General features: G+C 44.2%; 1 protein-coding gene across 4 annotated transcripts in view; it reads left to right on the forward strand.

The window, feature by feature from the left end:
- The window catches only part of c10h8orf37 (chromosome 10 C8orf37 homolog), a 29,823-nt gene extending 4,476 nt beyond the window's left edge, over positions 1-25,347 (forward strand). The window contains exons 2-7 of one of the 4 annotated variants that reach the window (XR_005462040.1): positions 5,239-5,341; positions 7,763-7,830; positions 11,789-11,854; positions 14,679-14,774; positions 15,881-16,115; positions 24,875-25,009. Coding sequence is in view for 3 of the 4 variants with exons in the window: in XM_038808979.1 (XP_038664907.1) it covers positions 5,239-5,341; positions 7,763-7,830; positions 11,789-11,854; positions 14,679-14,774; positions 14,985-15,062; positions 24,875-25,028 (565 nt within the window). In the remaining variant the exon portion in view is untranslated. Of the gene's footprint in view, positions 1-5,238; positions 5,342-7,762; positions 7,831-11,788; positions 11,855-14,678; positions 14,775-14,984; positions 15,063-15,880; positions 16,116-24,874 lie in introns of all 4 variants that reach the window. The other 3 variants (XM_038808979.1, XM_038808980.1, XM_038808981.1) reach the window with 3 other exon arrangements.
- Positions 25,348-25,655: the final 308 nt, after the last annotated feature.

The raw sequence follows: 25,655 nt of genomic DNA on the forward strand, positions 1-25,655 counted from the left end.
CAATTCATTTTTTCCAATTAAGGGGCAATTTAGCATGGCCAATCCACCTACCCTGCACATCTTTTGGGTTTGTGGGGGCGAAACCCACGCAAACACGGGGAGAATGTGCAAACTCCACACGGACAGTGACCCAGAGCCGGGATCGAACCTGGGACCTCGGCGCCGTGAGGCTGCAGGGCTGACCCACTGCGCCACCGTGCTGACCGAGGGCAAATTATTGACATGGTTAGGAAATTGGTTAAGTGTCAGTCGGCAGAAAGTGGGGATAATGGATAAGTACTTTAAATGGCAGGATGTGATTAGTGGTGTACCACAGGGATCTGTGTTGGGGCCTCAATTATTTACATTATTCATTAAAAACTTGGATGATGGTATCACAAGTGGTATTATCAAATTTGCTGATGATACAGTGGCATTGTAGACAGTAGAAAAGATGATAGCATAAAATTACAAGGAGATACTGACAGACTAGGTGAATGAGCAAAATTGTGGCAGATGGAATTCAATGTAAGCAAGTGTGAGGTTATCCATTTTGGACCAAAAAAAGATAGAGCGGAGTACTTTCTGAATGGGAAGAGGTTAAGTACAGCGGATGTCCAAAGAGACATCGGGGTTCCGGTGCATGGATCTTTAAAATGCCACAAACAAGCGCAGAAAATAATCAAAAAGGCTAATGGGATGCTGGTCTTTACATCTAGAGGACTGGAATACAAAGACACAGAAGTTATGCTGCAGCTATACAAAACCCTGGTTTGACCGCACATGGAGTACTGTGAGCAGTTCTGAGCACCACACGGTAGGAAATATATGTTGGCCTTGGAGGGAGTGCAACATAGGTTTACAAAAATGATACCTGGACTACAGGGGTTAAGTTATGAGGAGAGATTACAGAAATTAGGCCTGTTTTCGATAGAATTAAGAAGATTAAGGGGCGACCCAACCAAAGTCTTCAAGATACTAACAGGAAAAGACAGGGTCAATAAAGATAAACTATTTCCACGGGTTGCAGATTCAAAAACTAGGGCTAGTCCGTTCAGGGGAGATGTTAGGAAGCACTTCATGCAAAGGGTGGTAGAGGTTTTGAAATCTCTCCCACAAACAGCTGTTGAAGCTAGAATAATTGTTAATTTTAAATCTGAGATAGATAGATTTTTGTTTAGCAAAGATATCAAGGGATATGGGCCAAAAGCAGGTATATCGAGAAAGGCAACAGATCAGTCATGATCTCATTGAATGGCGGGACAGGCTCAAGAGGCTGAATGGCCTAGTCCTGTTCCTAAGTGCAACTGAGTTTTCTAGGTAATAACTGAACAAAATATCTGGTCCTGAAATGATGTTATATTGGTGAGGTGTTGTTAAATGTCTCCGTTGTGATTGACTGCTAGATATCCTTTATTTTAGGATATATCAGCTTCAAATTTTGGTGAGAGTAGGGAATGTTCTTCGAATAAAGATCACTAGATCTTTCAACAAAGCCTTTAAAGTTAGTGATGAACATCTTTGCTTCATCGCTGACTGCAAAGTCCAAATCATTGTTTCTACATTGTTATAATTATTGTGTTGAGTTACTGCTTCATAAAACCCCTACCTCATACATGATGTTTTATTGCTATGATCATCACAAATAACTATTCAGCAGCCTTTTATTTATTTTTGAAGATAATGCACTTCATGATTTTTCTGAGATTTTGAGATAATGAGCACTGCAGGTTTAAGTTTTTGTAATTTTTAAATTATTTTTATGTGACATGGGCATCATTGGCAAGGCCAGCACTTATAGACAACTCTGACTGCTCTTGAGTAAGTTGTGGTGAACTGTCTTCTTAAACTGTAGCAGTCCATATGGTGAAGGTACTCTCACCGCACTCTTAGCTAGGAAGTTTGAGGATTTTGATCCACCAACAATGAAGGGGCATCCAAGTCAGGATAGTGTGTGGATGGAAGAGAACTTGGGGGATTCCTATGTGCTGGCTCCCCATGCAGCTGAACGCATGTCCTTTTAGGTAATTGTGTTTATGGGTTTGGAAAGTACTGGTGAGAAAGCTTTGATGAGTTGCTGCAGTGCATTAGATGGTACATATTGTAGCTATGATGCGCCGATGGTAGAGGGTGTGAATGCCAGCGGTGTTGGAATAGGTGCCAATCAAGGAGGTTGCTTTGTGCTGGATGGTGTCAAGCTGACTGTTGTTGAAGCAGCACTCATTCGGCACATATAAAGAGACACTCATTGAAGCTGTGGATGGTTTAGTTAGGAGATAAATGTTTGTCAAGTTACACTCTAAATAAATATCAGACTGAGTAAAGATTGGTTCCAGTATTATCCTTCACCAGCTGGTTTTCTGTATTATAATATAAGGGTCCAAAGTTTCCTTTACCAACTCTCCTTTTTATACACTTAATAATAGCTCTTAAAATCTAGCTAGTTTACTCGGTTTTGTTTAACGGCTTTTGGTAAACTTTTTGGTGGCCCTTTGGTTTCTAAAATTCTCAACCCTCTGGCTTACTATTCCTTGTAAAATTATATGCCTATTTTTTTATCCTAATACTAACCTGAACTTCCCTAGTCAGTCATGGAAGGATGTTTCGTGCTGAATTTTTAAAAAATGGTGCCTTTTTTTTGATCATTTTGAATAATCGCTTTAAATGTTTCTCACTGTCTATTTATCAACAAACCTTTTAGTCTGTTTACCCAGTTAATCTTAGCCAGCTTCCTCCTTATACCTATGTAATTGGCTTTGTTTAAATTAAAAATCCCTGTCACTTTCATATTCAGTATGGAATTCCTTGTTGTATAATCAGTTTTTCCCAGTGAATCTTTTACTATGCCATTACTAATTAATCCTGCCTCATTTCACAATATTAGATCTAAAATAGCTTTATCCCTAATTGATTCCATAATGGTGTGGAGATGCCAGCATTGGACTGGGGTGAGCACAGTAAGAAATCTTGCAACACCAGGTTAAAGTCCAACATGTTTGTTTCAAACACTAGCTTTCGGAGTACTGCTCCTTCCTCGGGTGAAACATTCACCTGAGGAAGGAGCAGTGCTCCGAAAACTAGTGTTTGAAACAAACATGTTGGACTTTAACCTGGTGTTGAATGAAAAATGAAAATAGCTTATTTTCACGAGTAGGCTTCAATGAAGTTACTGTGAAAAGCCCCTAGTCGCCACATTCCGGCGTCTGTCCGGGGAGGCTGGAACGGGAATTGAACCGTGCTGCTGGCCTGCTTGGTCTGCTTTAAAAGCCAGCGATTTAGCCCATTGTGCTAAACCAGCCCCTTGTAAGACTTCTTACTGATTCCATAATGTAACATTCTAGGAAGCTAACGTGAAAGCGTTCCTTAAAATCAGCTGCTAGACTACCTTTGCCAATTTAATTTGTCCGGTCTTTATGAAGATAGTACCATGATTATTACATTGCTTTTGTTACAAACATCGGTTATTTTTTGTTTGCGGGGAGGCGGTAGCAGTGTAGTATTGTAACTGGACTAGTAATTCAGAGGCCCCGAGTAATGGTCTGGGGCCCCAGGCTTGAATCCCACCATGGTAGATGGTGAAATTTGAATTCACTAAAAATCTGGAATTAAAAGTCTAATGGTAACCATGAATCCATTGCCGACTATCGTAAAACCCCATCTGGTTCAGCAATGTCCTTCCTTCCTCAGGGAAGGAAATCTGCCGTCCTTACCTGGTCTGCCCAACATGTGATTCTACAGCAATGTGGTTGACTCTCAACTGCCTCCCACTGAAATGGCCTAGCAAGCCACTCAGTTCAAGGGTAATTAGGAATGGGCAACAAATGCTGGCCCAGCCAACAACGCTCACATCCTAAGAACAAATTTTCAAAAATGTTGTGTCCAATGGAATAACTACATTTGGAGACCCATCAACTACTTTGCCATCATCTTCTGATCAATCTGATTTCTAATCTCTTGGATTTCTGAGCCAAGATCCTTTCTCAGTAATGTCCTTTATTATCAGTTACAGTTTCTCCTTTTCTATATCTTTAATGCTCTCCCACAATGCTCCTGGCTGTCTGCTTTCATGTTGACCACTATAGCAAAATTCCATCGAGTAGCTGCAATTTTGCATATAAAGTAGAAGTAGACCACTCGGTTCCTGGAGCGTGCTCCGCCATTAAATAAGATCATGGCTGATCTGTTTGCGTTGAGTTCCTCGTTCTCCATCTACCCCAGTAACGTTTGACTCACTTGCCCAACAAGAATCTAACTTAAACATATTCAGTGATCCCGCTTCCACCGCTGCTGAAGCAGAGAGTTCCAAAGTCACACAACCCTCCAGAAAAGATTATCTGTCCTATAAGGCTGACCCTTAATTTTAAAGCAGTGCCTCTTAGTTCTGGACTCACCCACAAAAGAAAACCTGCTTTCAAAGTTCACCTTGTGAACACCGTTCAGGATCTAATGTACTTCAATCAAGTCACCCCTCGCTCTTCTAAACTCAAGTGGAAATGAGCCCAGCCTGACCAACCCATCCTCATAAGTCAACCTGCTCGTTCCAGGTATCAATCTGCTAAACCTCCTCTAAACCCTCTCCCAACAGAATACATCCTTCCTTCAATAAAGAGGCCAAAGCTACACACCGGATTCGAGATGTGGTCACACCAATCCCCTGTACAACTGAGGCATAACATCCTTACTTGTATGTTCAATTCCTCTCATAATAAAGGATAGCATTTCATTAACTTTCTTGATGATATGGCAGCATGGTGGTGCAGTGGGTTAGCCCTGCAGCCTCATGGCGCTGAGGTCCCAGGTTCGATCCCGGCTCTGGGTCACTGTCTGTGTGGAGTTTGCACATTCTCCCCGTGTTTGCGTGGGTTTCGCCCCCACAACCCAAAGATGTGCAAGATAGGTGGATTGAACACGCTAAATTGCCCCTTAATTGGAAAACAAATAATTGGGTACACTAAATTGAAACAAAAAAGAAAAAAAAACTTTCTTGATGATTATATGCTATACCTTTGGTACAAAGTTTCGCAATGTAGCTCCTGCGTTTTCTCTTAAAGACAGATAGGACAATCCAGCTGATTTCCAAAATGTCACAATCTATGTTTTCTGTTTACAGGTGTTGGCTAGCCTTTTCATATCAGATTTCTGGTGTTTGCAGTCTTCCTTTCCATTCTAATTTGGAGCTGGAGGTCCATCAATGATACCCTCCTCTCATATAGTTACAAAAATTAATTAAAGTTTAACATATTGTGTTACATTTTTCAGTGCACCTTCAGTCCGATGTAAAGAAGCTTACAAAGAGGAAGATGATTTAAGTGATCTTATTGAAGATATTTTTCACGATGATCCAAGTGTATCTGAACTTTCTGTAAGTTGTATAAAGGTCGTTTTGTGAAAACCCATGTATTGTAATGTCCAAGAAACACTTTGGCACCATTTCCCGTAACCGTCTCCCCGAACAGGCGCCGGAATGTGGCGACTAGGGGCTTTTCACAGTAACTTCATTTGAAGCCTACTCGTGACAATAAGCGATTTTCATTTTTTTTTCATTTTAAATTACCTTGTAGAACTGTGCAAGAAACATTCATCTCGTTCAGTTTGAATATATATTAACACTAGTTATTTTATAATCTTCTATGTAAACCGTGTCGCAATTTACACTCTGGTTTATGATGTATAATGGGCCAAACCTTCCAGTCTCTGAATCCTCTGAGAACTTGACGTAAAACCAAAGATGCACATCGGGACCCTGAGGAGGTCATAGCGCGAACCAATGTGGGAATTGGTGAGAAGTTTAAATTTCTGAAGGGCAATTCCCCTGCTGCCCCAGACCCCCCCGTGAATGGCTTCAACTCTGTGCAAGAGTCAAGACTTTGGACATTTCCAATGTGCTTATCTGGATAGTTACCCAGGAAATGTTAGACAGTTTTAAAGCTAGTGTAACATCTGAGTAACTCCACAACTGACATCCCAATCACCACACACCATCCCACCACAACACCTCAGACCAGCTAAATACCTCCCCAACCCTCCCCCCAGATTATCTGTCTTGATCAACCCCCCTCCCGAGTCTCCAGATTATCTCCCTCCCCCAGAAAACTGCCCCCAACCTGGCCCCAGCTACCCCCACCCCATCATAAGCCCCAGACTCCCCTTCCCCCTGCCCCCCACAAGCCCCCAGGCTGTGTCCCACCTCAGACCAAACAGAATGAATACTTTTTGTACCTGCTGGCTGTCAAGGTTAAACATAAAGTGAATTTGGACAACTTCAAATCAGTTCATAGTGGATAATAATCCACAGCATTAATTAGTAATTTCACACCAAGATTCCACAAAAGATGTCATGTATGAAAAAGTCTTCCAGCCGAATTTAATTCATATGCAGTGCAAGTTGAATAATTCAGCACAATTTATACTTACTCTCTTGGATGCTCTTTTCTAATGGAAAGCTTGACGATGTTACAATTTTCCTTTCAACAAAGTTACCTTCCTTACAAAGTAAAATGTGACATGCTATCACATACAATTTTATTGGCATAGGACTGATTTTATGTTAAAATAACTGCCTGGCTTATTATCACCATCTCATCTTCACATGAATGATTGATTTAAGAGGAAGTGGGGAAGCTAGGCAAATACGGGAAGGAGAAAGAAATAGAAGGATTTTTCCGATATGGTTAAATGAAGAACGGAGGGAAGAGGCTTGTGTCAAGCATAAATATTGACATGAACCAATTGGGCCAAATGGCCTGTTTAAATGCTATACGCTTTATGTAATTAATAATATAACAAGCACCATTCTGTTCCTGTTGTGCTATTGCAAAACTCTGTCTGAGTTTCCAATCTCTTTCTAATTAGATAATATGCTGCTTTTATATTCTTCTTGCCAAAATTGACAAGTTCACATTTTCCCACATTGTACTCCATCTGCCATATTTTAGACTATTCACCTAACCTATTATATACCTTTTCAGCCTCCATGTATCGTCTTCACAACTTACTTTCTTACCTATCTTTCTGTCGTCAACAAATGTAGCAACTATATATTCAGTCCCTTCATCCAGGTTATTAATATAGAACATAGAACAGTACAGCACAGAACAGGCCCTTCGGCCCTCAATGTTGTGCCGAGCCATGATCACCCTACTCAAACCCACTTATCCACCCTATACCCGTAACCCAACAACCCCCCCCCCCTTAACCTTACTTTTATTAGGACACTACGGGCAATTTAGCATGGCCAATCCACCTAACCGCACATCTTTGGACTGTGGGAGGAAACCGGAGCACCCGGAGGAAACCCACGCACACAGGGGGAGGACGTGCAGACTCCACACAGACAGTGACCCAGCCGGGAATCGAACCTGGGACCCTGGAGCTGTGAAGCATTTATGCTAACCACCATGCTACCCTGCTGCCCCAAATATAGATTGATTGTAAATAGTTGAGGACCCTGCTCTCTGTGGCACTCCAATCTTTATGTCTTGCCAACCCTAAAATGACCCATTTATACCTACTCTAATAAAAATAATGAAATTGTAGTATATTCAATGGATCATATCTATAGAAATAATAAAACCATTGCATTGCAAAATACCAAAAATTCAAAAACAGACATGTTTTTCTGGAACAATCCTCTTGTATGTTGGGCATACTAGATTACAAAAATTCTACATTTAAACTTATCTTTAAATTGGATACTTCATAAAAATGTGAAACGTGCTGATAATGTGTTTTTGGAAGTTCTATTTGCATTATTTGAAATTTCACTCGATGCCCTTTGTTACAGAAATCAAGCCCAGGAACAATAACAAACTGTTCAGGTCACAGAGCTCCTTCTCAGACCAAGGGTAGAAAGTAAGTTCAAGAAATATACAATGTCGAGGTTAATCATTATAGTTGGCGGTAACTGAAATTCATGGGTTTTTTTTATTACTTTATCTGAGTTACAAAGCCAGAACTCAGAGTGTGGATCAGGGGCGAACCAAAAATCCAGCCCCTTGACTGCTTCAAAAACCATTTCAAATTGAATCCAGTTCATGGTCCCCACAAGAGAGACATACCAGGGGCGAAATTCTCCGACCCCCAGCAGGGGCGGAGAATCGCCTGGGGCCGCAAAACATCCCGCCCCCGCCGTGGCAGAGATTCTCCGCCATCCGGGAAGTGGCGGTGGCGGGAATCTCGCCACTCCGATCGGCGAGGCCCCTGCAGTGATTCTCCGGCCTGGATGGGCCGAAGTCCCGCCGCTGGGAGGCCTCTCCCGCCGCCGAGGTTTGAACCACCTCTTGTGGCGGCGGGATCGGCGGCGCGAGCGGGCCCCTGGAGTCCTGGGGGAGGCGGGGGCGATCGGACCCCGGGGTGTGCCCCCACGGTAGCCTGGCCCGCGATCGGGGCCCCCCGCTCAGACTCCGGGCCAGTGCCCTGGGTGCACTCTTTCTCCTCTGCGGCCGCCACGGCCTCCGCCATGGCGGAAGCGGAAGAGAAACCCACATCGCGCATGCGCTGGTGGTGACGTCAGCGGCAGCTGGCCGCTGACGTCACCGCCGGCGCATGCGCCGACCGGCAAAAGCCTTTCAGCCAGCCCCGCTGCCGGGGGCGCCGGTTTTTTGCGCCAGTCTTCTGGTGCCAACCGCTCCAGCGTGGGGCTAGCCCCCAAAGGTGGGGAGAATGCCCCACCTTTGGGGAGGCCCGACTCCGGAGTGGTTGGCGCCACTCCTCTACGCCGGGACCCCCCGTCACGCCGGGTTGGGGAGAATCCCGCCCCACAACTGAGCCCAAAGGCTCAATCTACGTTCGATCTTAGCCAAAAGGCTGAGAAGCTATGACTGAAATTCATGTTGATGTGAAGTTTTACGCATTTCGTTTTCATCACGATTTTGTTAAGTTGTAGAAAATGATAAATATAAATCACTCTGTAACTATCTTGAACCTGTTTTACACAAGAAGTAGGAGCAAAGATAGGCTTTTCGGCTCCTCGAGTTTGCTCTGTTATTGTGGCCTAACCTACACTTTTCTTGTCTGCCCTCCATAACCATTGACTCCCCTGTCGATCAAAAATCTATTCAACTCAGCCATGAATCTATCCAATGAGCCATAATCAATCTTGGCTGTCTCTAATTAGCTCAAATTGCAAGTGCTCAGCTACTCGGACCTTAATTACAGCTTCCGTAATTCTTACACAGCAGAGTTGAGTAGGTTTATGATTTCATGGTTCCTCTTTCTTTTGCTTCTTAAATAATAGAGGTCACTTTGGAATTTTCCAATCTAGAGGGACAATCCCTGAATCAAGAGAGATTTAGAAAGTTATGGCTAAGAAATCTGCAATTTTCTCACCAATTTACTTAAAACCATGGATTGGAAATTAACATCTTCCAGGAGATTTGTTACTTCTCCATGTCATTATTTTTCAAATACAGTTTTCTTGTTTACTGCCTTGAACTACTCAGTTTCCTTGTTTGCTGTCTTGAACTACTCAGCTCAAGAAGCTTGACACAATCCCGGACAAAGTAGCTCACTTAACTGGCACTCCATCCACCACCTTCAACATCCACCTCTGCTACCACTTATGCACAGTGGCAGCAGTGTGTACAACCTACAAGATGTACTGCAGAAATTCACCAAGATTCCTTTGACAGCACCTTCCAAACATGCGACCTAGACCATCTAGAAAGACTAGGGCAGCAGATATTTGGGAACACCAACATCTGCAAGTTCCCTTCGAAGTCCCTCATCACCTGACTTCGAAATATATCACCGTTCCTTCACTGTCGCGGAGTCAAAGTACTGGAACTCCCTCTTTGACAGCACTGTGGGTCTACCTACGCTACATTGATTGCAGTGGTTCAAGGAGGGGACTCTCCACCACCTTCTCATTTGCAGTTGGGGGTGGGCAATAAAATTGCTGGCCTTGCCAGTGACACCCTCAGCCCATAAAATAGTATTAAGAAAAGGTTATTGACAATTTATGGGAATCTTGTGGTTGACTGTCCTTTATAAAATAATTTGATTTGTATGTCAGTCATGTCGTCAGCTGTTTCTAAGAATGAATGAACAATGATTGACAATTTCGATAATGAGTCCACCATTTCTTGCACCCCCAGTATATATCCACTTACATGGCCATATGTTCTATGTCACATCTCAACTTCCTTTTCCATCCTGCCTGTCTCAAACTCCTTTCTATGTCTGCTTTCATTGGCATTACTGTTTAGTCTTAGCTTTGGAGTAACATAGAGCAGGGCTATCCAGTCCTTTAATGTAAATTCAAGAACCAGATTGTGTTGCTTGTGCTAAAATCTGAAAATAGTTTTGCACTATACTGACCCGCTAACAGCAAATGCCACTGGTAATGGAAGGAGAATGGGTAAGAGGATAGAAGAGATAGCATCTGAAATTGATCTGGAAGGTAGTGGCTGAGTCGTAAAGATATTGGTTCAACACCTATTGTTCCACATGCAAGTGTTCACTTGCTTTTTTTCTTCCACCCAATTCCTGGACCACTAAAGCCTCTTGTCTTGCCAGGTTTTCATGCTTCACTTTTTATCTCTTACCTTTTAGCTGTTCACCCACTCTTTGTCCCTGATTTTAACCCTGACTCAGAAAGTTGGTATAAACATAATAATCTTTATTAGTGTCACAAGTAGGCTTACATTAACACTGCAATGAAGTTTCTGTGAAAAGCCCCTAGTCGCCACACTCCTGCGCCTGTTCGGGTATACTGAGGGAGAATTCAGAATGTCCAATTCACCTAACAGCACGTCTTTCGGGACTTGTGGGAGGAAACTGGAGCATCCCGAGGAAACCCAGGCTGACACGGGGAGAATGTGCAGAGACCACACAGAAAGTGACGCAGGCCGGGAATCAAATCCGGGTCCCTGGCGCTGTGCTATCGTGCCGCCTATTGAGACCGAGCAACAAGACACAATACCATTGTTAAAGTATTTAAAATCCAAAATAGGCCATCAACATGACCCCTGTAAAGGGTAGGTCGGGATCTATCTAACATTCAAAAGGTAAGACCAATTGCACCATCGGGTTGTAAATTAAATTGAAGTGTAGGTCATTAGGAAGCCAGTGAGGTCAGCAAATGCCTACAGTGCTGCCATGCCATTGTTGCATCAAGAGACCTGTAGACAAAACCAATTACCCTTGTATATTTACCTGGCAGCCTTGACACGAGACAGACAGCTCCTGTCTTCTGGGGGCACTCAGTGCTTCTAATTGGGTGCTGATCTCTCGCTTGGTCGATTAGCCTATTTGCATTTAAAAATAGTGTCAAGAATTGTACCCCTTATGGGCCAGGAAGAACAGAAGTGATTACAAGGAAGCCTTTCTTCCTAACCATCCCCAATTGCGGCCCACATTTTCTGCCATCCCAATCACAGCCCCAATTTTGGGGACCCATGATCAACTACTTGTCTCAATCGCAGACCTGAATGATCCATCCTACTGATTGACTGGGTTTGTCCTGTGGTACCCTCACTGTGGCTTCCTTTTGCGGCTTCCGCCTACCAGCCAGGCAGCCTGTTGGGCTGTATATCCATTAAGATTGGTAGGACCTCTACATCCCTGGCTTTGATGGGTTCTTCACACACTACTGGGCTTTCCTGCCCCCACCCACAGCCACCGGTAAATATCAGGGCCTCTGTTACATATTATCCTACTATGTGTTTTTGATATGGTTGTGAGAAGTAAAGATGGGAGTGGGGTGGCTTGTTATTGGACTGTGTCAACATGCTAGATGAATGAAGTGTTACAGAGGGAGAGCACATTGAACTTTATCTGAAAAAAGCTATAGTGAATGCTTTGTTTTTAGGTGTTGTCCAGTTTATCTCGGTGGTAGTTCTGCACCTCTAGGATTGGGAACAAATACATCTCAGAGGTATTTTTTTTTAGATTTCTTTTATTAACCCCTAATTGTAGTCCCTGTCAGACAGAATTTTGAGGAGCAAGAGGGAATGGATATGATGCACCTGCTTGTTTGTTTATCATTTTGCATATTTTAAAATAGTAAAAAATGTTTTTTTTTCAGCATTTATATCCACATTCCGCTAGAAAAACACTGATGCTAACTACATTAGATTATTGCATCACCTATAGATTTCCTCACGTATTTCCCTCATAAAAGCTGCTGAAACTGCTCTGCTTGATACAGCAGCTTCCTTGCCTCCGTTTTCATAGACACCCTACAGTGCGTAAGGAGGCCATTCGGCCCATCGAGTCTGCACAGAACCTCTGAAAGAGGACCCCAACATTTTTTTTTTTTTTAAATTTAGATTACCCAATTATTTTTTCCAATTAAGGGGCAATTTAGCGTGGCCAATCCACCTACTCTGCACATTTTTGGGTTGTGGGGGCGAAACCCACGCAGACACGGGAAGAATGTGCAAACTCCACACGGACAGTGACCCAGAGCCGGGATCGAACCTGGGACCTCAGCGCCGTGAGGCGGTTGTGCTAACCACTAGGCCACCGTGCTGCCCTCAGAGGACCCCAACATATGCCCACTATCCCCATACCCCATCTAACCTTTTGACACAAAGGGGAAATTTAACATAGCCAATCCACCTAACCGCACATCTTTGGACTCTGGGAGGAAACTGGAGTACCCGGAGGAAACATTCGCAAGCACTGGGAAAATGGGCAAACTCCACACACAGTCACCCAGGGCCAGAATTGAACCCGGGTTCCTAGTGCTGTGAGGTAGCAATGCTAACCACTGTACCACCATGCCGCCCTCCACTCTGCCAACGTGCCACATTAACTTATTGTTCATACATTATAGAAAATTCTTCATATGAAACAGTTTTTAATGCCCTCCTATGTTTGATAAAGCTGAAGTGATCATTTTTGCCAACAGTTAATGCATTCTGAATGAGAATGTCCAGAGCAAACCAATTGTAGTGCACTTCAACTGTTCTGCCTCCCAATTTGGTGACTTTCTCCTAATATAAAGAGTCAGTATATTGCCTTCTGACTCTCTTATGGCTTGAACACTCTCAGCTCCAAGTATATTTGATAAAGACTTGCATTTATATTCCACCTTCATCACATCTTTGAGTGTCAGGAACTCTTTGAGCTTACCTCGAGCCACTAACCCATACATCTCTCATTCCCAGAGCAATACCTTCAACAGCACTCCCTCACTGGAATCACTGTAAATTATTTGCCCAAGTCCTGCAGCAATGTTCGAAACTACAAACTCTTGACAATAATAATGATAAATTAACCTAGCTGACGCTAAAGATCAGCTCCCCAGCATCTACTACTGGTGAGTCAGGTTCTATGCAGAGAGCACATATTTGGAACATTGCCTGGTGATTTTTGTTAGGACCATCTGATTTCTGCAGATATTCTCAATAGCTCGGCGTGTTTGTGTATGTATAGTAGTGTAACCTCTCGCCTGGGTTACTGACAGAATGGTGTTTGATGTCCCTTACTCATGATTGTTCTTATTTTAATAAAGAGGTAATATGGTTGATGTGACTGTGCTGTAAGATTGAAGGATAAGACCTTGCACTGCTAGTTTCTCACTCATAGAACATTACAGCGCAGTACGGGCCCTTCGACCCTCGATGTTGCGCCGACCTGTGAAACCATCTGAAGCCTATCTGACCTACACTATTCCATTTTCATCCATATGTCTATCCAGTGACCATTTAAATGCCCTTAAAGTTGGCGAGTCTACTACTGTTGCAGGCAGGGCGTTCCACACCCCTACTACTCTCTGAGTAAAGAAACTGCCTCTGACATCTGTCCTATATCTACCACCCCTCAATTTAAAGCTATGTCCCCTCGTGTTGGTCATCACCATCCGAGGAAAGAGACTCTCACTGTCCACCCTATCTAACCCTCTGACTATCTTGTATGTCTCTATTAAGTCACCACTCAGCCTTCTCCTCTCTAACAAAAACAACCTCAAGTCCCTGAGCCTTTCCTCGTAAGACCTTCCCTCCATACCAGGCAACATCCTAGTAAATCTCCTCTGAACCCTTTCCAAAGCTTCCACATCCTTCCTATAATGTGGTGACCAGAACTGCACGCAGTACTCCAGGAGCGGCCGCACCAGAGTTATGTACAGCTGCAGCATGACCTTGTGGCTCCGAAACCCAATCCCCCTACTGATAAAAGCTAGCACACCATATGCCTTCTTAACAGCCTTATTAACCTGGGTGGCAACTTTCAGGGATTTATGTACCTGGATGCCGAGATCTCTCTGTTCATCTACACTACCAAGAATCTTGCCATTAGCCCAGTATTCTGCATTCCTGTTACTCCTTCCAAAGTGAACCACCTCACAGTTTTCCGCATTAAACTCCATCTGCCACCTCTCAGCCCAGCTCTGCAGCTTATCTATGTCCCTCTGTATCCTATAACATCCTTCAGCACTATCCACAACTCCACCGACTCAATTGACTCCTACTCTGAATGATGCTATGAGAAAAGTTTAATGTTGTCTGAACATTTCTCCTTAAGTAAACGCTAGCAACCCTTTCAGTTATGAGACAAACTACAGGAATTTCTAAGAAATAATTGAATTAATTTTTTTAAATTGAAAATAAAGATCCACGACAGACAAAATGTACAGGCTGTCAGGTAAATTGATAGCTTGGCTTACTGTTTGAGCAGTTCAGTTATTTATAAAAGTTATTTTATTTGAACTTTATATCTTGTGAAGACAAACTATTTTTTTTTTTAATAAACAGGACGTGTGATCAACTGCGATGTACTACCTGCGACTTTAGAGTAATTACACTTGATGATTATGAATGGAACAAGTCGTGCGACTATTTATTTTTTAGGTATGTTTGGCCATGTACGGGTATGTGACCGACAGTCTAGTATGGAACAGAAACATTTTAAAGGTTTCAGCAAATTATTGCATAATGTTAGGTTTTTACTTCACTTTTATTTAAGCCCAGATTTTGCTGTTGAAATAATGGTGGGGCTTATGGCCTCACAAATGGTGAGACAAGTGACAGATTTGCAATTTTCACTCGATTTTTCAATAGATGCCATCTGAATTGCGAAAGCAGCAACTCACTGTCCAATCCATTGGTAAAATGCACTGAACTGCAGACAGTTGCAAGGTATACATGAACGAAGCTTGCCACAGAAAGTTAAATATTGTCCATTCCAATCTAAGTACCGTTCCAGCATTGCCTAAATGTGAATGACTGCCAGTTATGGGGCTAAAAATGTATTGAGTTTCATTCCTTCAGATTTTTATTGTTGTTGGAGATTTTAAATTGTCTCCTTTTTCTCTCCCTCTTAATAGAATCTTTCTTTCCCTCTCCATTTATTTTTGTGTAGCTCATTTGAAATTGAATTCATCCACTCTAATTTACATTTCCTTCCCCGTTCTTTTGCTGTTAGTCTCCCAATCCTTCAGTCTGTTTGATTAAGGAATTGGAAGATAATATACAATGCATCTTGTTTGTATGTCATTGGGCAAATTTTAAATGATTACAAAATTGTAATTTTTAGTATCCCAAATCCACATCCAACTCGTCAGAACATGATTAAATTAAATTAGACTAGACTATTGTTATCTATGCATTTCCTCACATCCAGTTTACTTCCTTGTATTTCCCTTATAAAGGCTGCTGAAATTGCCCTGTTTAATACAGCAGTTTAACTATATGCATAGTTGCTTGCCCAGTTCACGCAGATCTCTGATACCATATTCCTCACTGCACTGTTGCTAGCTCACTCATACAGCAACTTGCAAAGCGAGATTTTTTTAAATTATGGCCTATAGTTTTTTCTCACTGTTTATTGTTGCTTGCTTTCACTTTTGTAGATCTAAATTCATAAAATTAGCTGTTACATGTTCTGTATTATTCAAACTTCTTATGCTTGTTTGCTTCCTTTGCTTTTCCAACTCTTAAATTATTTTACCAAACACCTTAAATCTGTGCCCTCTGGATTTTGCTCCTTCCAGCAGTAGGAACAGTTTCTCTTCATCTACTCTGCTAGTCCCCTTATGGTTATGAATACTGCTATCAAATCGCCTCTCAACCTTTTTTGCTATAAGGGGCATAATGCAGCTGCTCCAATCTACCCACGTAACAGATGGCCTTCACCCCTGGAACAATTCTCAGAAATCTTTTCTGCACCTTTCTGGATTAAATTTGCACACTGTAAGCAGCTCTTTAAAGATACATTTATGCAGTGGACCTTTTCAGTAATTTCTGGTTCTACAATTTAATAAAGTATTCAACAATTTGCAGGGGGTGAGAGTGGTGATCGGTTCACTGTGGAGTTGGGTGGTAGGAAATCATCCAACATTGTCAATAAGCAGTGTGACAACATAAGTAGGAAATATGTAGAGCTGGATTCTATCAGCATATTTGCAGAGGCAGATCCCATATACTGTATGTGCTTGATGTTACTAATGGGCAGCATGCAAAACAGAAAAAGGAGGGACACAGGTTGGATACTTTTTTTTCTTTTTCTAATAAATTTAGAGTACCCAATTCATTTTTTCCAATTAAGGGGCAATTTAGCTTGGCCAATCCATCTATCCTGCACATCTTTGGGTTGTGAGGGAGAAACCCACGCAAACACTGGGAGAATGTGCAAACTCCACATGGACAGTGACCCAGAGCCGGGAGGTTGGATACTTGCTGGGTTGTGAAGGTGAGGGTATAAGGTGATGGTGATGTTTTCAACTATGTCAAAATCGGCAGAAAATTCAGTAGGGATAGTACCCAATAGTCATAGCCACAGAGAAGTTTTCATTGTTTTTGATCGGGCCATGGATGGAAACTGGATTAGATGAATTTGGTTGGAGAACTCTGTGAAGGTGGGCACAGATCCAGCAAGTGACAACATTTCAAGGGCTTGAAGGGAGAGAGTGATTGCAGTTGAGATGGATAGAAGGGTTGATTGTGATTTTTTTTTTGCGGAGCGGATACTGACAGCAATTTTGATCAGGAAAATACCACCTGAAAACATTTATATTTTCAGATTAGGAGCTAGGAATGGAAGTTTGCTGGTGAACAGGTGAATGAAATAAAGCAAAGAGAGCAAGAGTTGGGCCTCATAGGTAAGATGGGGGAGAGAGCGAGAAACAGGGGTACAGTAGACAAAAGTAAAATATTACCGATGCTGGAGATCTGAAATAAAAACAGGAAATGCTGGAAATACTCAGGACAGACAGCATCTGTGTGTGGAGAGCAACAGAATTAACGGGAAAGATTTACCGGCTGCATTGTGCTCACTCGAGCGTAGCGTGGCTGTTAGATCCTGGAGGAGCCTCCTGTGGGTTTCCCGACAGCATTCACACCTTGCGGGATCTACCCAAGTCCCGCAAGGTGTCGGAATCAGAATGCTGCCAAAAGTGCTTTCCCTAAGTCGAGTATTCCTGCTAAGGCGAGCTTACCCTGGGTTTACTGGCCTCCCCAGCGAAGATGCAGCTGGGTGCCGTTCAGTTCTGGTCCACACACATGTGGACCAGGCGGAATGGCAACCAGGGGGTCTCCTGGGCCATCAGGAAACTGGGTTGTCAGTATAGTGCAGGTTGGCTCCCTGGCCCTCCCATCGGAATGCTGGCCAAGCCATCCTGAAACTGCCAAGGTGCCTGGGTGGCATTGCCAAGTCAGCTGGAGAACTGCCAGAGTAGGTAGAGGGGAAGTTTGAAGGGTGGGGGGGTGCATGGCAGGTAAGTAGGGGCCTCTAGGAGTTTGGGGGTAATAGGTGGGGGTCCTGGAGTGTGAGGGGGCCTGAAGAGGGGAGGCCCCCAGGGACTCCATAGCAGGGTGTCCTCACTTGGGGAGGTGTGGGGTAGTGTCCAAGTGTGTGGGGAGGGTGACATTGTCCATTGGTAGAGGATGTGGGGACCCACAAACTCACTTAGAGATCGGGGCACCTTTCAAAATGGCAGCCCGATCTCTCAGTTCAGCTCCCCAGTGCTGAAAAAAGTTCTAAGTGTGGGCTAAACCAGTGAGAAACTCCCCAGTGCCCAAAAAAGTGACCAAGTGTCATTGAATAACGGTGGGGAACCCGCCGGCGGGAAACTCGCTGCAAAATCCACCACAAATTAACTTAGAAATGTTTCCATTCAGTTCCTCCCAACATTTCAGATTAATGGCCCTTCAGCAGAATTGAGGAAAGATAGAAATATCATGGGCGCGATTCTCCGCCCCCCACGCCGGGTGGGAGAATAGCAGGAGGGCCTCCTGATATTTTTCATGCCCTCCCGCTATTCCCTCTCCCCCCCCCCCCCCCACCCCACCCCCGCTCTAACGCCCGAACCACGCCACGAATCGCCGCTCGCCGTTTTTTATGGCGAGCGGCGATTCTCCGAGGCCGATGGGCCGAGCGGCTGGGCCTTCATGCCCGTTTCAACACAGCAGCAAACACACCTGCTCGCTGCCGTCGTGAAACGGGTGGCAGATGCCCATTTGGGGCATCTAGAGGACCGATTGGCACGGGAGCACCATGACTGTGCTCGGGAGGGGACAGGCCCGCGATCGGTGCCCACCGATCGTCGGGCCAGCGTCCAAAACAGATGCACTCTTTCCCCTCCGCCGCCCGGCAAGATCAAGCCACCACGTCTTGCCGGGCGGCTGAGGAGAAAGACGCCAACTGTGCATGCGCGGGTTGGCGTTGTCCAACCTGCGCATGCGCGGCTGACGTTATCGGCCGCCGTGACGCTTGACGTGCGGCCTTGACGACCGTCATCAAGGCTGCGCAGCCGTGACGCATGGGGCCGCGCTCCTAGCCCCTAGGGGGAGAATCGGCCCCGGAAGTGGCCGTGAAGGCTGCCGTGGGTCACGGCCTGTCCCACAGCAGCCTTTACGATTCTCCGCATTTGTCGAGAATCTCGCCCCATGGGTTTTGTGCGATGGGGAAAGAGGAAAAGAAGAACCAAAGGGAAGTTCTGTGAATGGATGGAGGGGAGGAGAGATTAAATGTCAAAAGGTTTTGTGGTACAAAAACCAAAATGAGTGGTAACGGGCAAATAGAAGTGTGAATGGCAGGGTAACAACCATCTGAATGCAAAGAAAAATAATTTTTAAAAGAAATCAGGAAAAAAACATTAAAAATGAAGCAGAGGTTTTGATCTACAATTGTCGAATTTAATGCTGAGTCCACAAGGCTATAGAATACCAAGTTGAAAGATGAGGTACTGTTCGTTGAGTTTGTGTTGAACTTCATTAGAACATTTTAGCAGGTCAAGGACAGAAAGGTTGGAGTGGTCATTAGAGGAAGGGCATCATTGCTTTGGAGAGAGTGCAAAGGAGATTTACAAGAATTGCAGAAATGGTGAGAGATTGGATAGGCTCGGGTTGTTTTCCTTAGAACAAATGAGGCTAAGTGGTGACCTAATTGGAGTGTGCAAAATTATGAGAGGCTTAGATAGGGGAGACAGGAAAGACTTGTTTCCCATAGCTGAGGGCCCAATCCCTGGGGCTATAGTTTTAAGGTGATTGGTAGAAGGATTAGAGGGGACATAGGAAAAGCCTTTTCACCCAGAGGGTGGTGGCTGTCTGGAATTTACTGTCCAAGGTGTTGGTTGAGGCTGAAACACTCAAACTCATTTAAAAGGTACCCTGAGCTGCATCTAAAATGCTGTAACCTGCATGGCTATGGATCAGGTGCAGGAAAGTGGGATTAAAATGAATAGCTAGGTTTTTTTTGGCCGGCGCAGACATGATGGGCTGAATGGGCTCTTTCTGCACTGTAATCTTTCTATGCTTCTATGGAAGCAAGACGGTGAATCACAATGACAAGAGACAAGAAGTTTGGGGGCTGAATGAAGGTGTTCTGCAAGATCTGAGATCAAGATCTGGATACTCTGTACTAAGCATTTATTGGGCTCTAAAACCTGCCTAAAACTGTAGAACTATGAACTTTTACATTGACCTTTACATCTCCCTGCTCAATCGCCATATCCCTTGATACTTTTAATGCCCAAAAATATGAACTCCGTGTTGAATATACTCATCAACTAAGCATCCATATCCCTCTGGGTTAGAGAATTCTAAAGTTTGACAAAGTTTTGAATGATGAAATTTCTCTTCATCCCAGTTTTATATGGCTCACCTCTAATCCTGAGACTATGATCCCTAGTTCCAGACTCTAGCCAGGGAAACAGCCGCTCATCGTCTACCCTGCAAAGCCCTTTAAAACTTTTATGCATTTCAATGAGATCACCTCTCTTTCTAAACTTGAGAGAATGTAGGCCCATTGCACTCAATTTCTCCTCATAGGATGGTCCTTGGATCACAGAAATCAAGCTAGTGAATCTCTTTGCACCCCATTCAAGGCTGTGTATTGTTGCTCAGGTGAGGAGACTAAAACTAAGCCAGTGTGGTCGCCTCTATATCGGAGAGACCAAACGCAGACTGGGTGATCGCTTTGCTGAGCATCTTCGGTCTGTGCGCATTCGGTGCCCTGATCTTCCTGTTGCTTGCCATTTTAACAAAAGACCCTACTGCCACGCCCACATATCTGTTCTTGGCCTGCGGCAATGTTCCAGTGAAGCTCAACACAAACTGAAGGAACAACATCTCATCTTCCGGTTAGGCATGCTACAGCCTTTCTGGTCTCAACATCGAATTCAACAACTTCAGATGATCAGCTCTCCCCCACCTCGACCCATTTGTTTTCATCCCATTTCATTTTAACTGTCTTTTACCATTTCTTTCTTTCTTAATATATTTACCCCCCCCCCCCAAAATCTTATCCACCTTTCCTTAACCTTTCTCCTCTTTGCTTCCCCCTTCTCCTCCCCCCACATCTACAGTTCATAGAACAGATTATAGAACAGTACAGCACAGAACAGGCCCTTCAGCCCTCGATGTTGTGCCGAGCAATGATCACCCTACTTAAACCCACGTAACCCGTAAACCCGTAACCCAACAATCCCCCCCATTAACCTTACACTACGGGCAATTTAGCATGGCCAATCCACCTAACCCGCACATCTTTGGACTGTGGGAGGAAACCGGAGCACCCGGAGGAAACCCACGCACACACGGGGAGGACGTGCAGACTCCACACAGACAGTGACCCAGCCGGGAATCGAACCTGGGACCCTGGAGCTGTGAAGCATTGATGCTAACCACCATGCTACCGTGAGGCACCATGTTGTGCCGAGCAAGATCACCCTACTCAAACCCACAAATCCACCCTATACCCGTAACCCAACAACCCCCCCCTAACCTTACTTTTTAGGACACTACGGGCAATTTAGCATGGCCAATCCACCTAACCCGCACATCTTCTGAATTTAGTTTCTCTGCTGTTTGGACATTCACATCTTTTGTTCTCTCTGGGGACTGCCGTTCGCATCCGTTTTCCCTGGGTTTCTGTGGCTATGACTCATCTTTCATTCACACTCCACAGTATAAATATTTCCCACTTTCTCTGTTTGTTAGCTTTGACAAAGAGTCATCGGACTCGAAACATTAGTTCTTTCCTCTCCTTACAGATGCTGCTAGACCTGCTGAGATTTTCCAGCATTTTCTCTTTCGTTTCAGATTGCAGCATCCGCAGTACATAGAACATAGAACAGTACAGCACAGAACAGGCCCTTCGGCCCTCAATGTTGTGCCGAGCAAGATCACCCTACTCAAACCCACAAATCTACCCTATACCCGTAACCCAACAACCCCCCCTAACCTTACTTTTTAGGACACTACGGGCAATTTAGCATGGCCAATCCACCTAACCCGCACATCTTTGGACTGTGGGAGGAAACCGGAGCACCCGGAGGAAACCCACGCACACACGGGGAGGACGTGCAGACTCCGCACAGACAGTGACCCAAGCTGGGAATCGAACCTGGGACCCTGGAGCTGTGAAGCAATTGTGCTAACCACTATGCTACCGTGTTGCCCGTGCTGAAGAACAGCAGAGAATGACAAAAATATTATTAAAGAGGGCGTAATTAGAGGATCCTGATGGACTTCATCCTGGGTTCTTAAAGGAATTGGCTAGTGTGACATTTGGTGCATTGGTTTTAATTTTCCAAAATTCCCTAGATAGGTTTCGCTACATTGAAAAATAGCAAATGTAACTCCTTTATTTAAAAAGGGAGGGAGCAAGAAAGCAGGGAACTACAGGCCAGTTAGCTTAACATCTGTCATAGGTAAAATGTTAGAAGCTATTATTAAAGATGCTATAGCTGGGCACGTAGAAAAATTAAAGGCAGTCAGACATGGTTTTGTGAAAGGGAAATCATGTTTAACCAATTTATGAGTTCTTTGAAAGAGTCACATGTTCTTTGGAAACAGGGAAACCAGAGGATGTGCTGCACTTGGATTTCCAGAACCCATTTAATAAGGTGTCACATCAAAGGTTGTTGCGGAAAATAAAAACTCATGGTGAGGAGATAACATATTGGCATGGTTTGAAGATTGACTAGCTAACAGGAGGCAGAGTAGGCATAAATAGGTATTTTTCTTGTTGGCTGGACGTAACGGGGATCAATGCAGGGGCTTCAACTTTCCACAGTTTATATAAATGACTTGGATAAAAGGTCTGACGGTATGGTTGCTAAATTTGCTTATGACACAAAAGGTAGGTAAGAAAGTAAGTTGTGAAGAAGACATATGGAGGCTACAAATGGGTACAGATAGGTTAAGTGAGTGGGAAAATATCTGGCAAATGGAGCATAAAATGGGAAAATGGGAAATTGTTTATTATGGCAGGAAGAATAAAAAGCTTGCTATCTAAATGGTAAGAGATTGCACAGCTCTGGGGTGCAGAGGGATCTGGGTGTCTTAATGGATGAATCACAAATGGCTAGTATGCATGTAAGCAAGTAATTAGGAAAGTTAATAGAATATTATCATTTATTGCGAGGGGAATTGTTTACAAATGTTGGTTACGCTTCAGTTGCGCAAGAGACCGCATCTAGAATACTGTATCGTAGAATTGAATCATAGAATCCCTACAATGCAGGAAGACCATTCGGCCCATCAAGTCTGCAATGACCCTCTGTAAGAGCACCTTACCTATACTCATGCCCCAAACCTAACCCAGTAACTCTACCTAACCTTTTAACATTAAGGGCAATTTAGCATGGCCAATCCACCTAAGCGGCACGTCTTTGGGAGCAAACTGGAGCACCTGGAGGAAACCCTCGCAGACACGAGGAGAACATACCAAATCCACGGAGTCACCCAAGATTGGAATTGAACCCCGTTCCCTGGTGCTGTGAGGCAGCAGTGCTAACCACCATACCACTGTGCCACCCAAAACTGTGCCGTATTGGTCTCCTTATTTAAGGAAAGCTGTAGATGTTTTGAAGCAGTTCAGAAAAGGTTTACTAGTCTGATACGGGAATGGGTAGCTTGTCTTGTGAAGAAAGATTGGACAGGCTAGATCCACTACAGTTTAAAAGAATATGAGGTAACCTGATTGAAACCATAAAAATCTTGAGGGATCTTGACAGGATAGCTGTGGAGAGGCTGTTTCATCTTGGGAGAATCTATAACTAGAGGTCACGTATTTAAAAAGACAAATGAGTGATGGAATTCTATGCCGGTGGTATTTACAGTCCCTCCAAAGTCAATGGATTTTTAAAGGCTTGCCATGTTTTATGGCCCTGTCCTGCCGCTATGGGGCCGTAAAATTCTGCTTGAGGAGAAATGTTTTGAGGGTTGAGTCTTTGGAACTCTTCCTCAAAAGACAGTGGAGGCAGAGCCTTTGAACAATTTTAAGGCTGATCTAGATAGATTCTAGATAACCAAAGGGATGAAAGGTTGTCGGGGTAGGTGGGAATGTGGGATTGAAGTTACAATCAGATCAGCCATGGTCTTATTGAATGGCAGAGCAGACCTGAGAGACCGCGTGGCCTACTCCTGCACCTAATTCATATGTTCCCAGAGGACAAATACATCAAACACTAAAACTTCTGCCATAGCTTAGCAAAGGCCAACGTTTGAAAAAGCAAATCAAGCACTAGGTTCTGTTTCCAGAGGAATAAATATGAATGGAGGGAAGCCATGCTAAACCTGGAATCAAACCTTGGTTAGACCACACTTGGAGCATTGCATGCTGTTCAGATGGTATAAAACAATATAATAACTGAAGAGGTGCAGAGAAGATTTACAAGGATGATACCAGAAATTTGTGGATATGCATAGAATCCCTACAGTGCAGAAGGAGGCCATTGGGCCCAAAGAGTCTGCACCGACCCTCCAAAAGAACACTCTACCTAGGCCCACTCCCTCACCCTATCCCTGTAACCCCATGCACTGATCATGGCCAATCCACCTATTCTGCACATCTCTGGACACTAAGGGACAATTTAGTGTGGCCAATCCACCTAATATGCATATTTTGGACTGGAAGGAAACCCACGCAGACATGGGGAGAACATGCAAACTTCACACATTGACCCAAGGTCAGAATTGAACCCTGGTCCCTGATGCTGTGAGGCATCAGTGCTAACCACTGTGCTACCGTGGTGCCCTCTCAGGAGCGGATTGACAGGATCTGTCTCTCCTCTCTCAAAAACAGAAGGTTGAACGAGTGATCTAATGGAGGCTTTAAAATTATGAAAGGTTTTGTTACACTGAATACAGTGACAGTGCTCCCTCTTGTTGGGAAAAGTATAACTGGAGACCATTAATATAATCCAATAAGGAATTCAGAAGAGACCACTTCACCCAAAGACAGGTAATAATATGGAATTTGCTATCACAGAGTGGAATAGATTTATTCAAGGGGAAACTAGACAAGCTTGTGAGAGAAGGGGAGGGAGGGTTTTGATTGGAGATTTAATAAAGAAAGATGGGAGGAGACTCTAGTGGAACATAACCACCTAAGAAAGCAAATCCAATTAAAATTATTCTGTCGACTTTAATTGCAAGCAATAAATGTAATGTGGTACTGCGTTTAAAATGTACAGGCACCTTCATTTTTTTGTTTTCGCCAACAGAAACAACATGCCTGACTTAGATAAACTGAAAGTGAAGACGTTAAGTAGGATAGGTACACGAGCATATGCCTGTCAGTGCAGCTGGAGGTCCATCCAGAACCTGGCTGACCTCCGAGAAGAACAGGAACTTCGATGGGTATGCGGCAGACATTGAGGGTGAAAGCATATTTGTCTCTTCCAGTTGCCACTTGAGATGTATTGTGAAGACTGGTCTATTGTATTATCTGATATGTAGATTGCCAGACCTGTAGATTATTTTAAAAACAAGGCTAGCTGTAGTAATTTAATTCAATTATTTTTCTACAGATAAAAATATTCCTTGTTAATGTCCCAATTCAATAATGTGGCTGGTTAGTTGTATGTCGCTAACACTATATAGAATTCATGGGAGCGATTCTCCGCCCCCCACGCCGGGTGGGAGAATAGCGGGAGAGCCTCCCGACATTTTTCACGCCCTTCCGCTATTCTCTCCCCTCCCCCCCCCCCCCCCCCCCCACGCCACGAATCGCCGCTCGCTGTTTTTTACGGCGAGCAGCGATTCTCCTGGGCCGAACGGCCGGACCTTCACGGCCGTTTCAACACAGCAGCAAACACACCTGCTCGCTGCCGTCGTGAAACGGGCGCCAGATGCCCGTTTGGGGCATCTGGGGGCCCAATTGGCATGTCAGTACCACGGCCGTGCCAAGGGGGGCATAGGCCCGCGATCGGTGCCCACCGATCGCGGGCCGTGCGTCCGTAACAGACGCACTCTTTTCCCTCCGACGCCCCGCAAGATCAAGCT

This window comes from Scyliorhinus canicula, chromosome 10 (genome assembly GCF_902713615.1).
Source record: "Scyliorhinus canicula chromosome 10, sScyCan1.1, whole genome shotgun sequence".
NCBI classification, from domain to species: domain Eukaryota; kingdom Metazoa; phylum Chordata; class Chondrichthyes; order Carcharhiniformes; family Scyliorhinidae; genus Scyliorhinus; species Scyliorhinus canicula.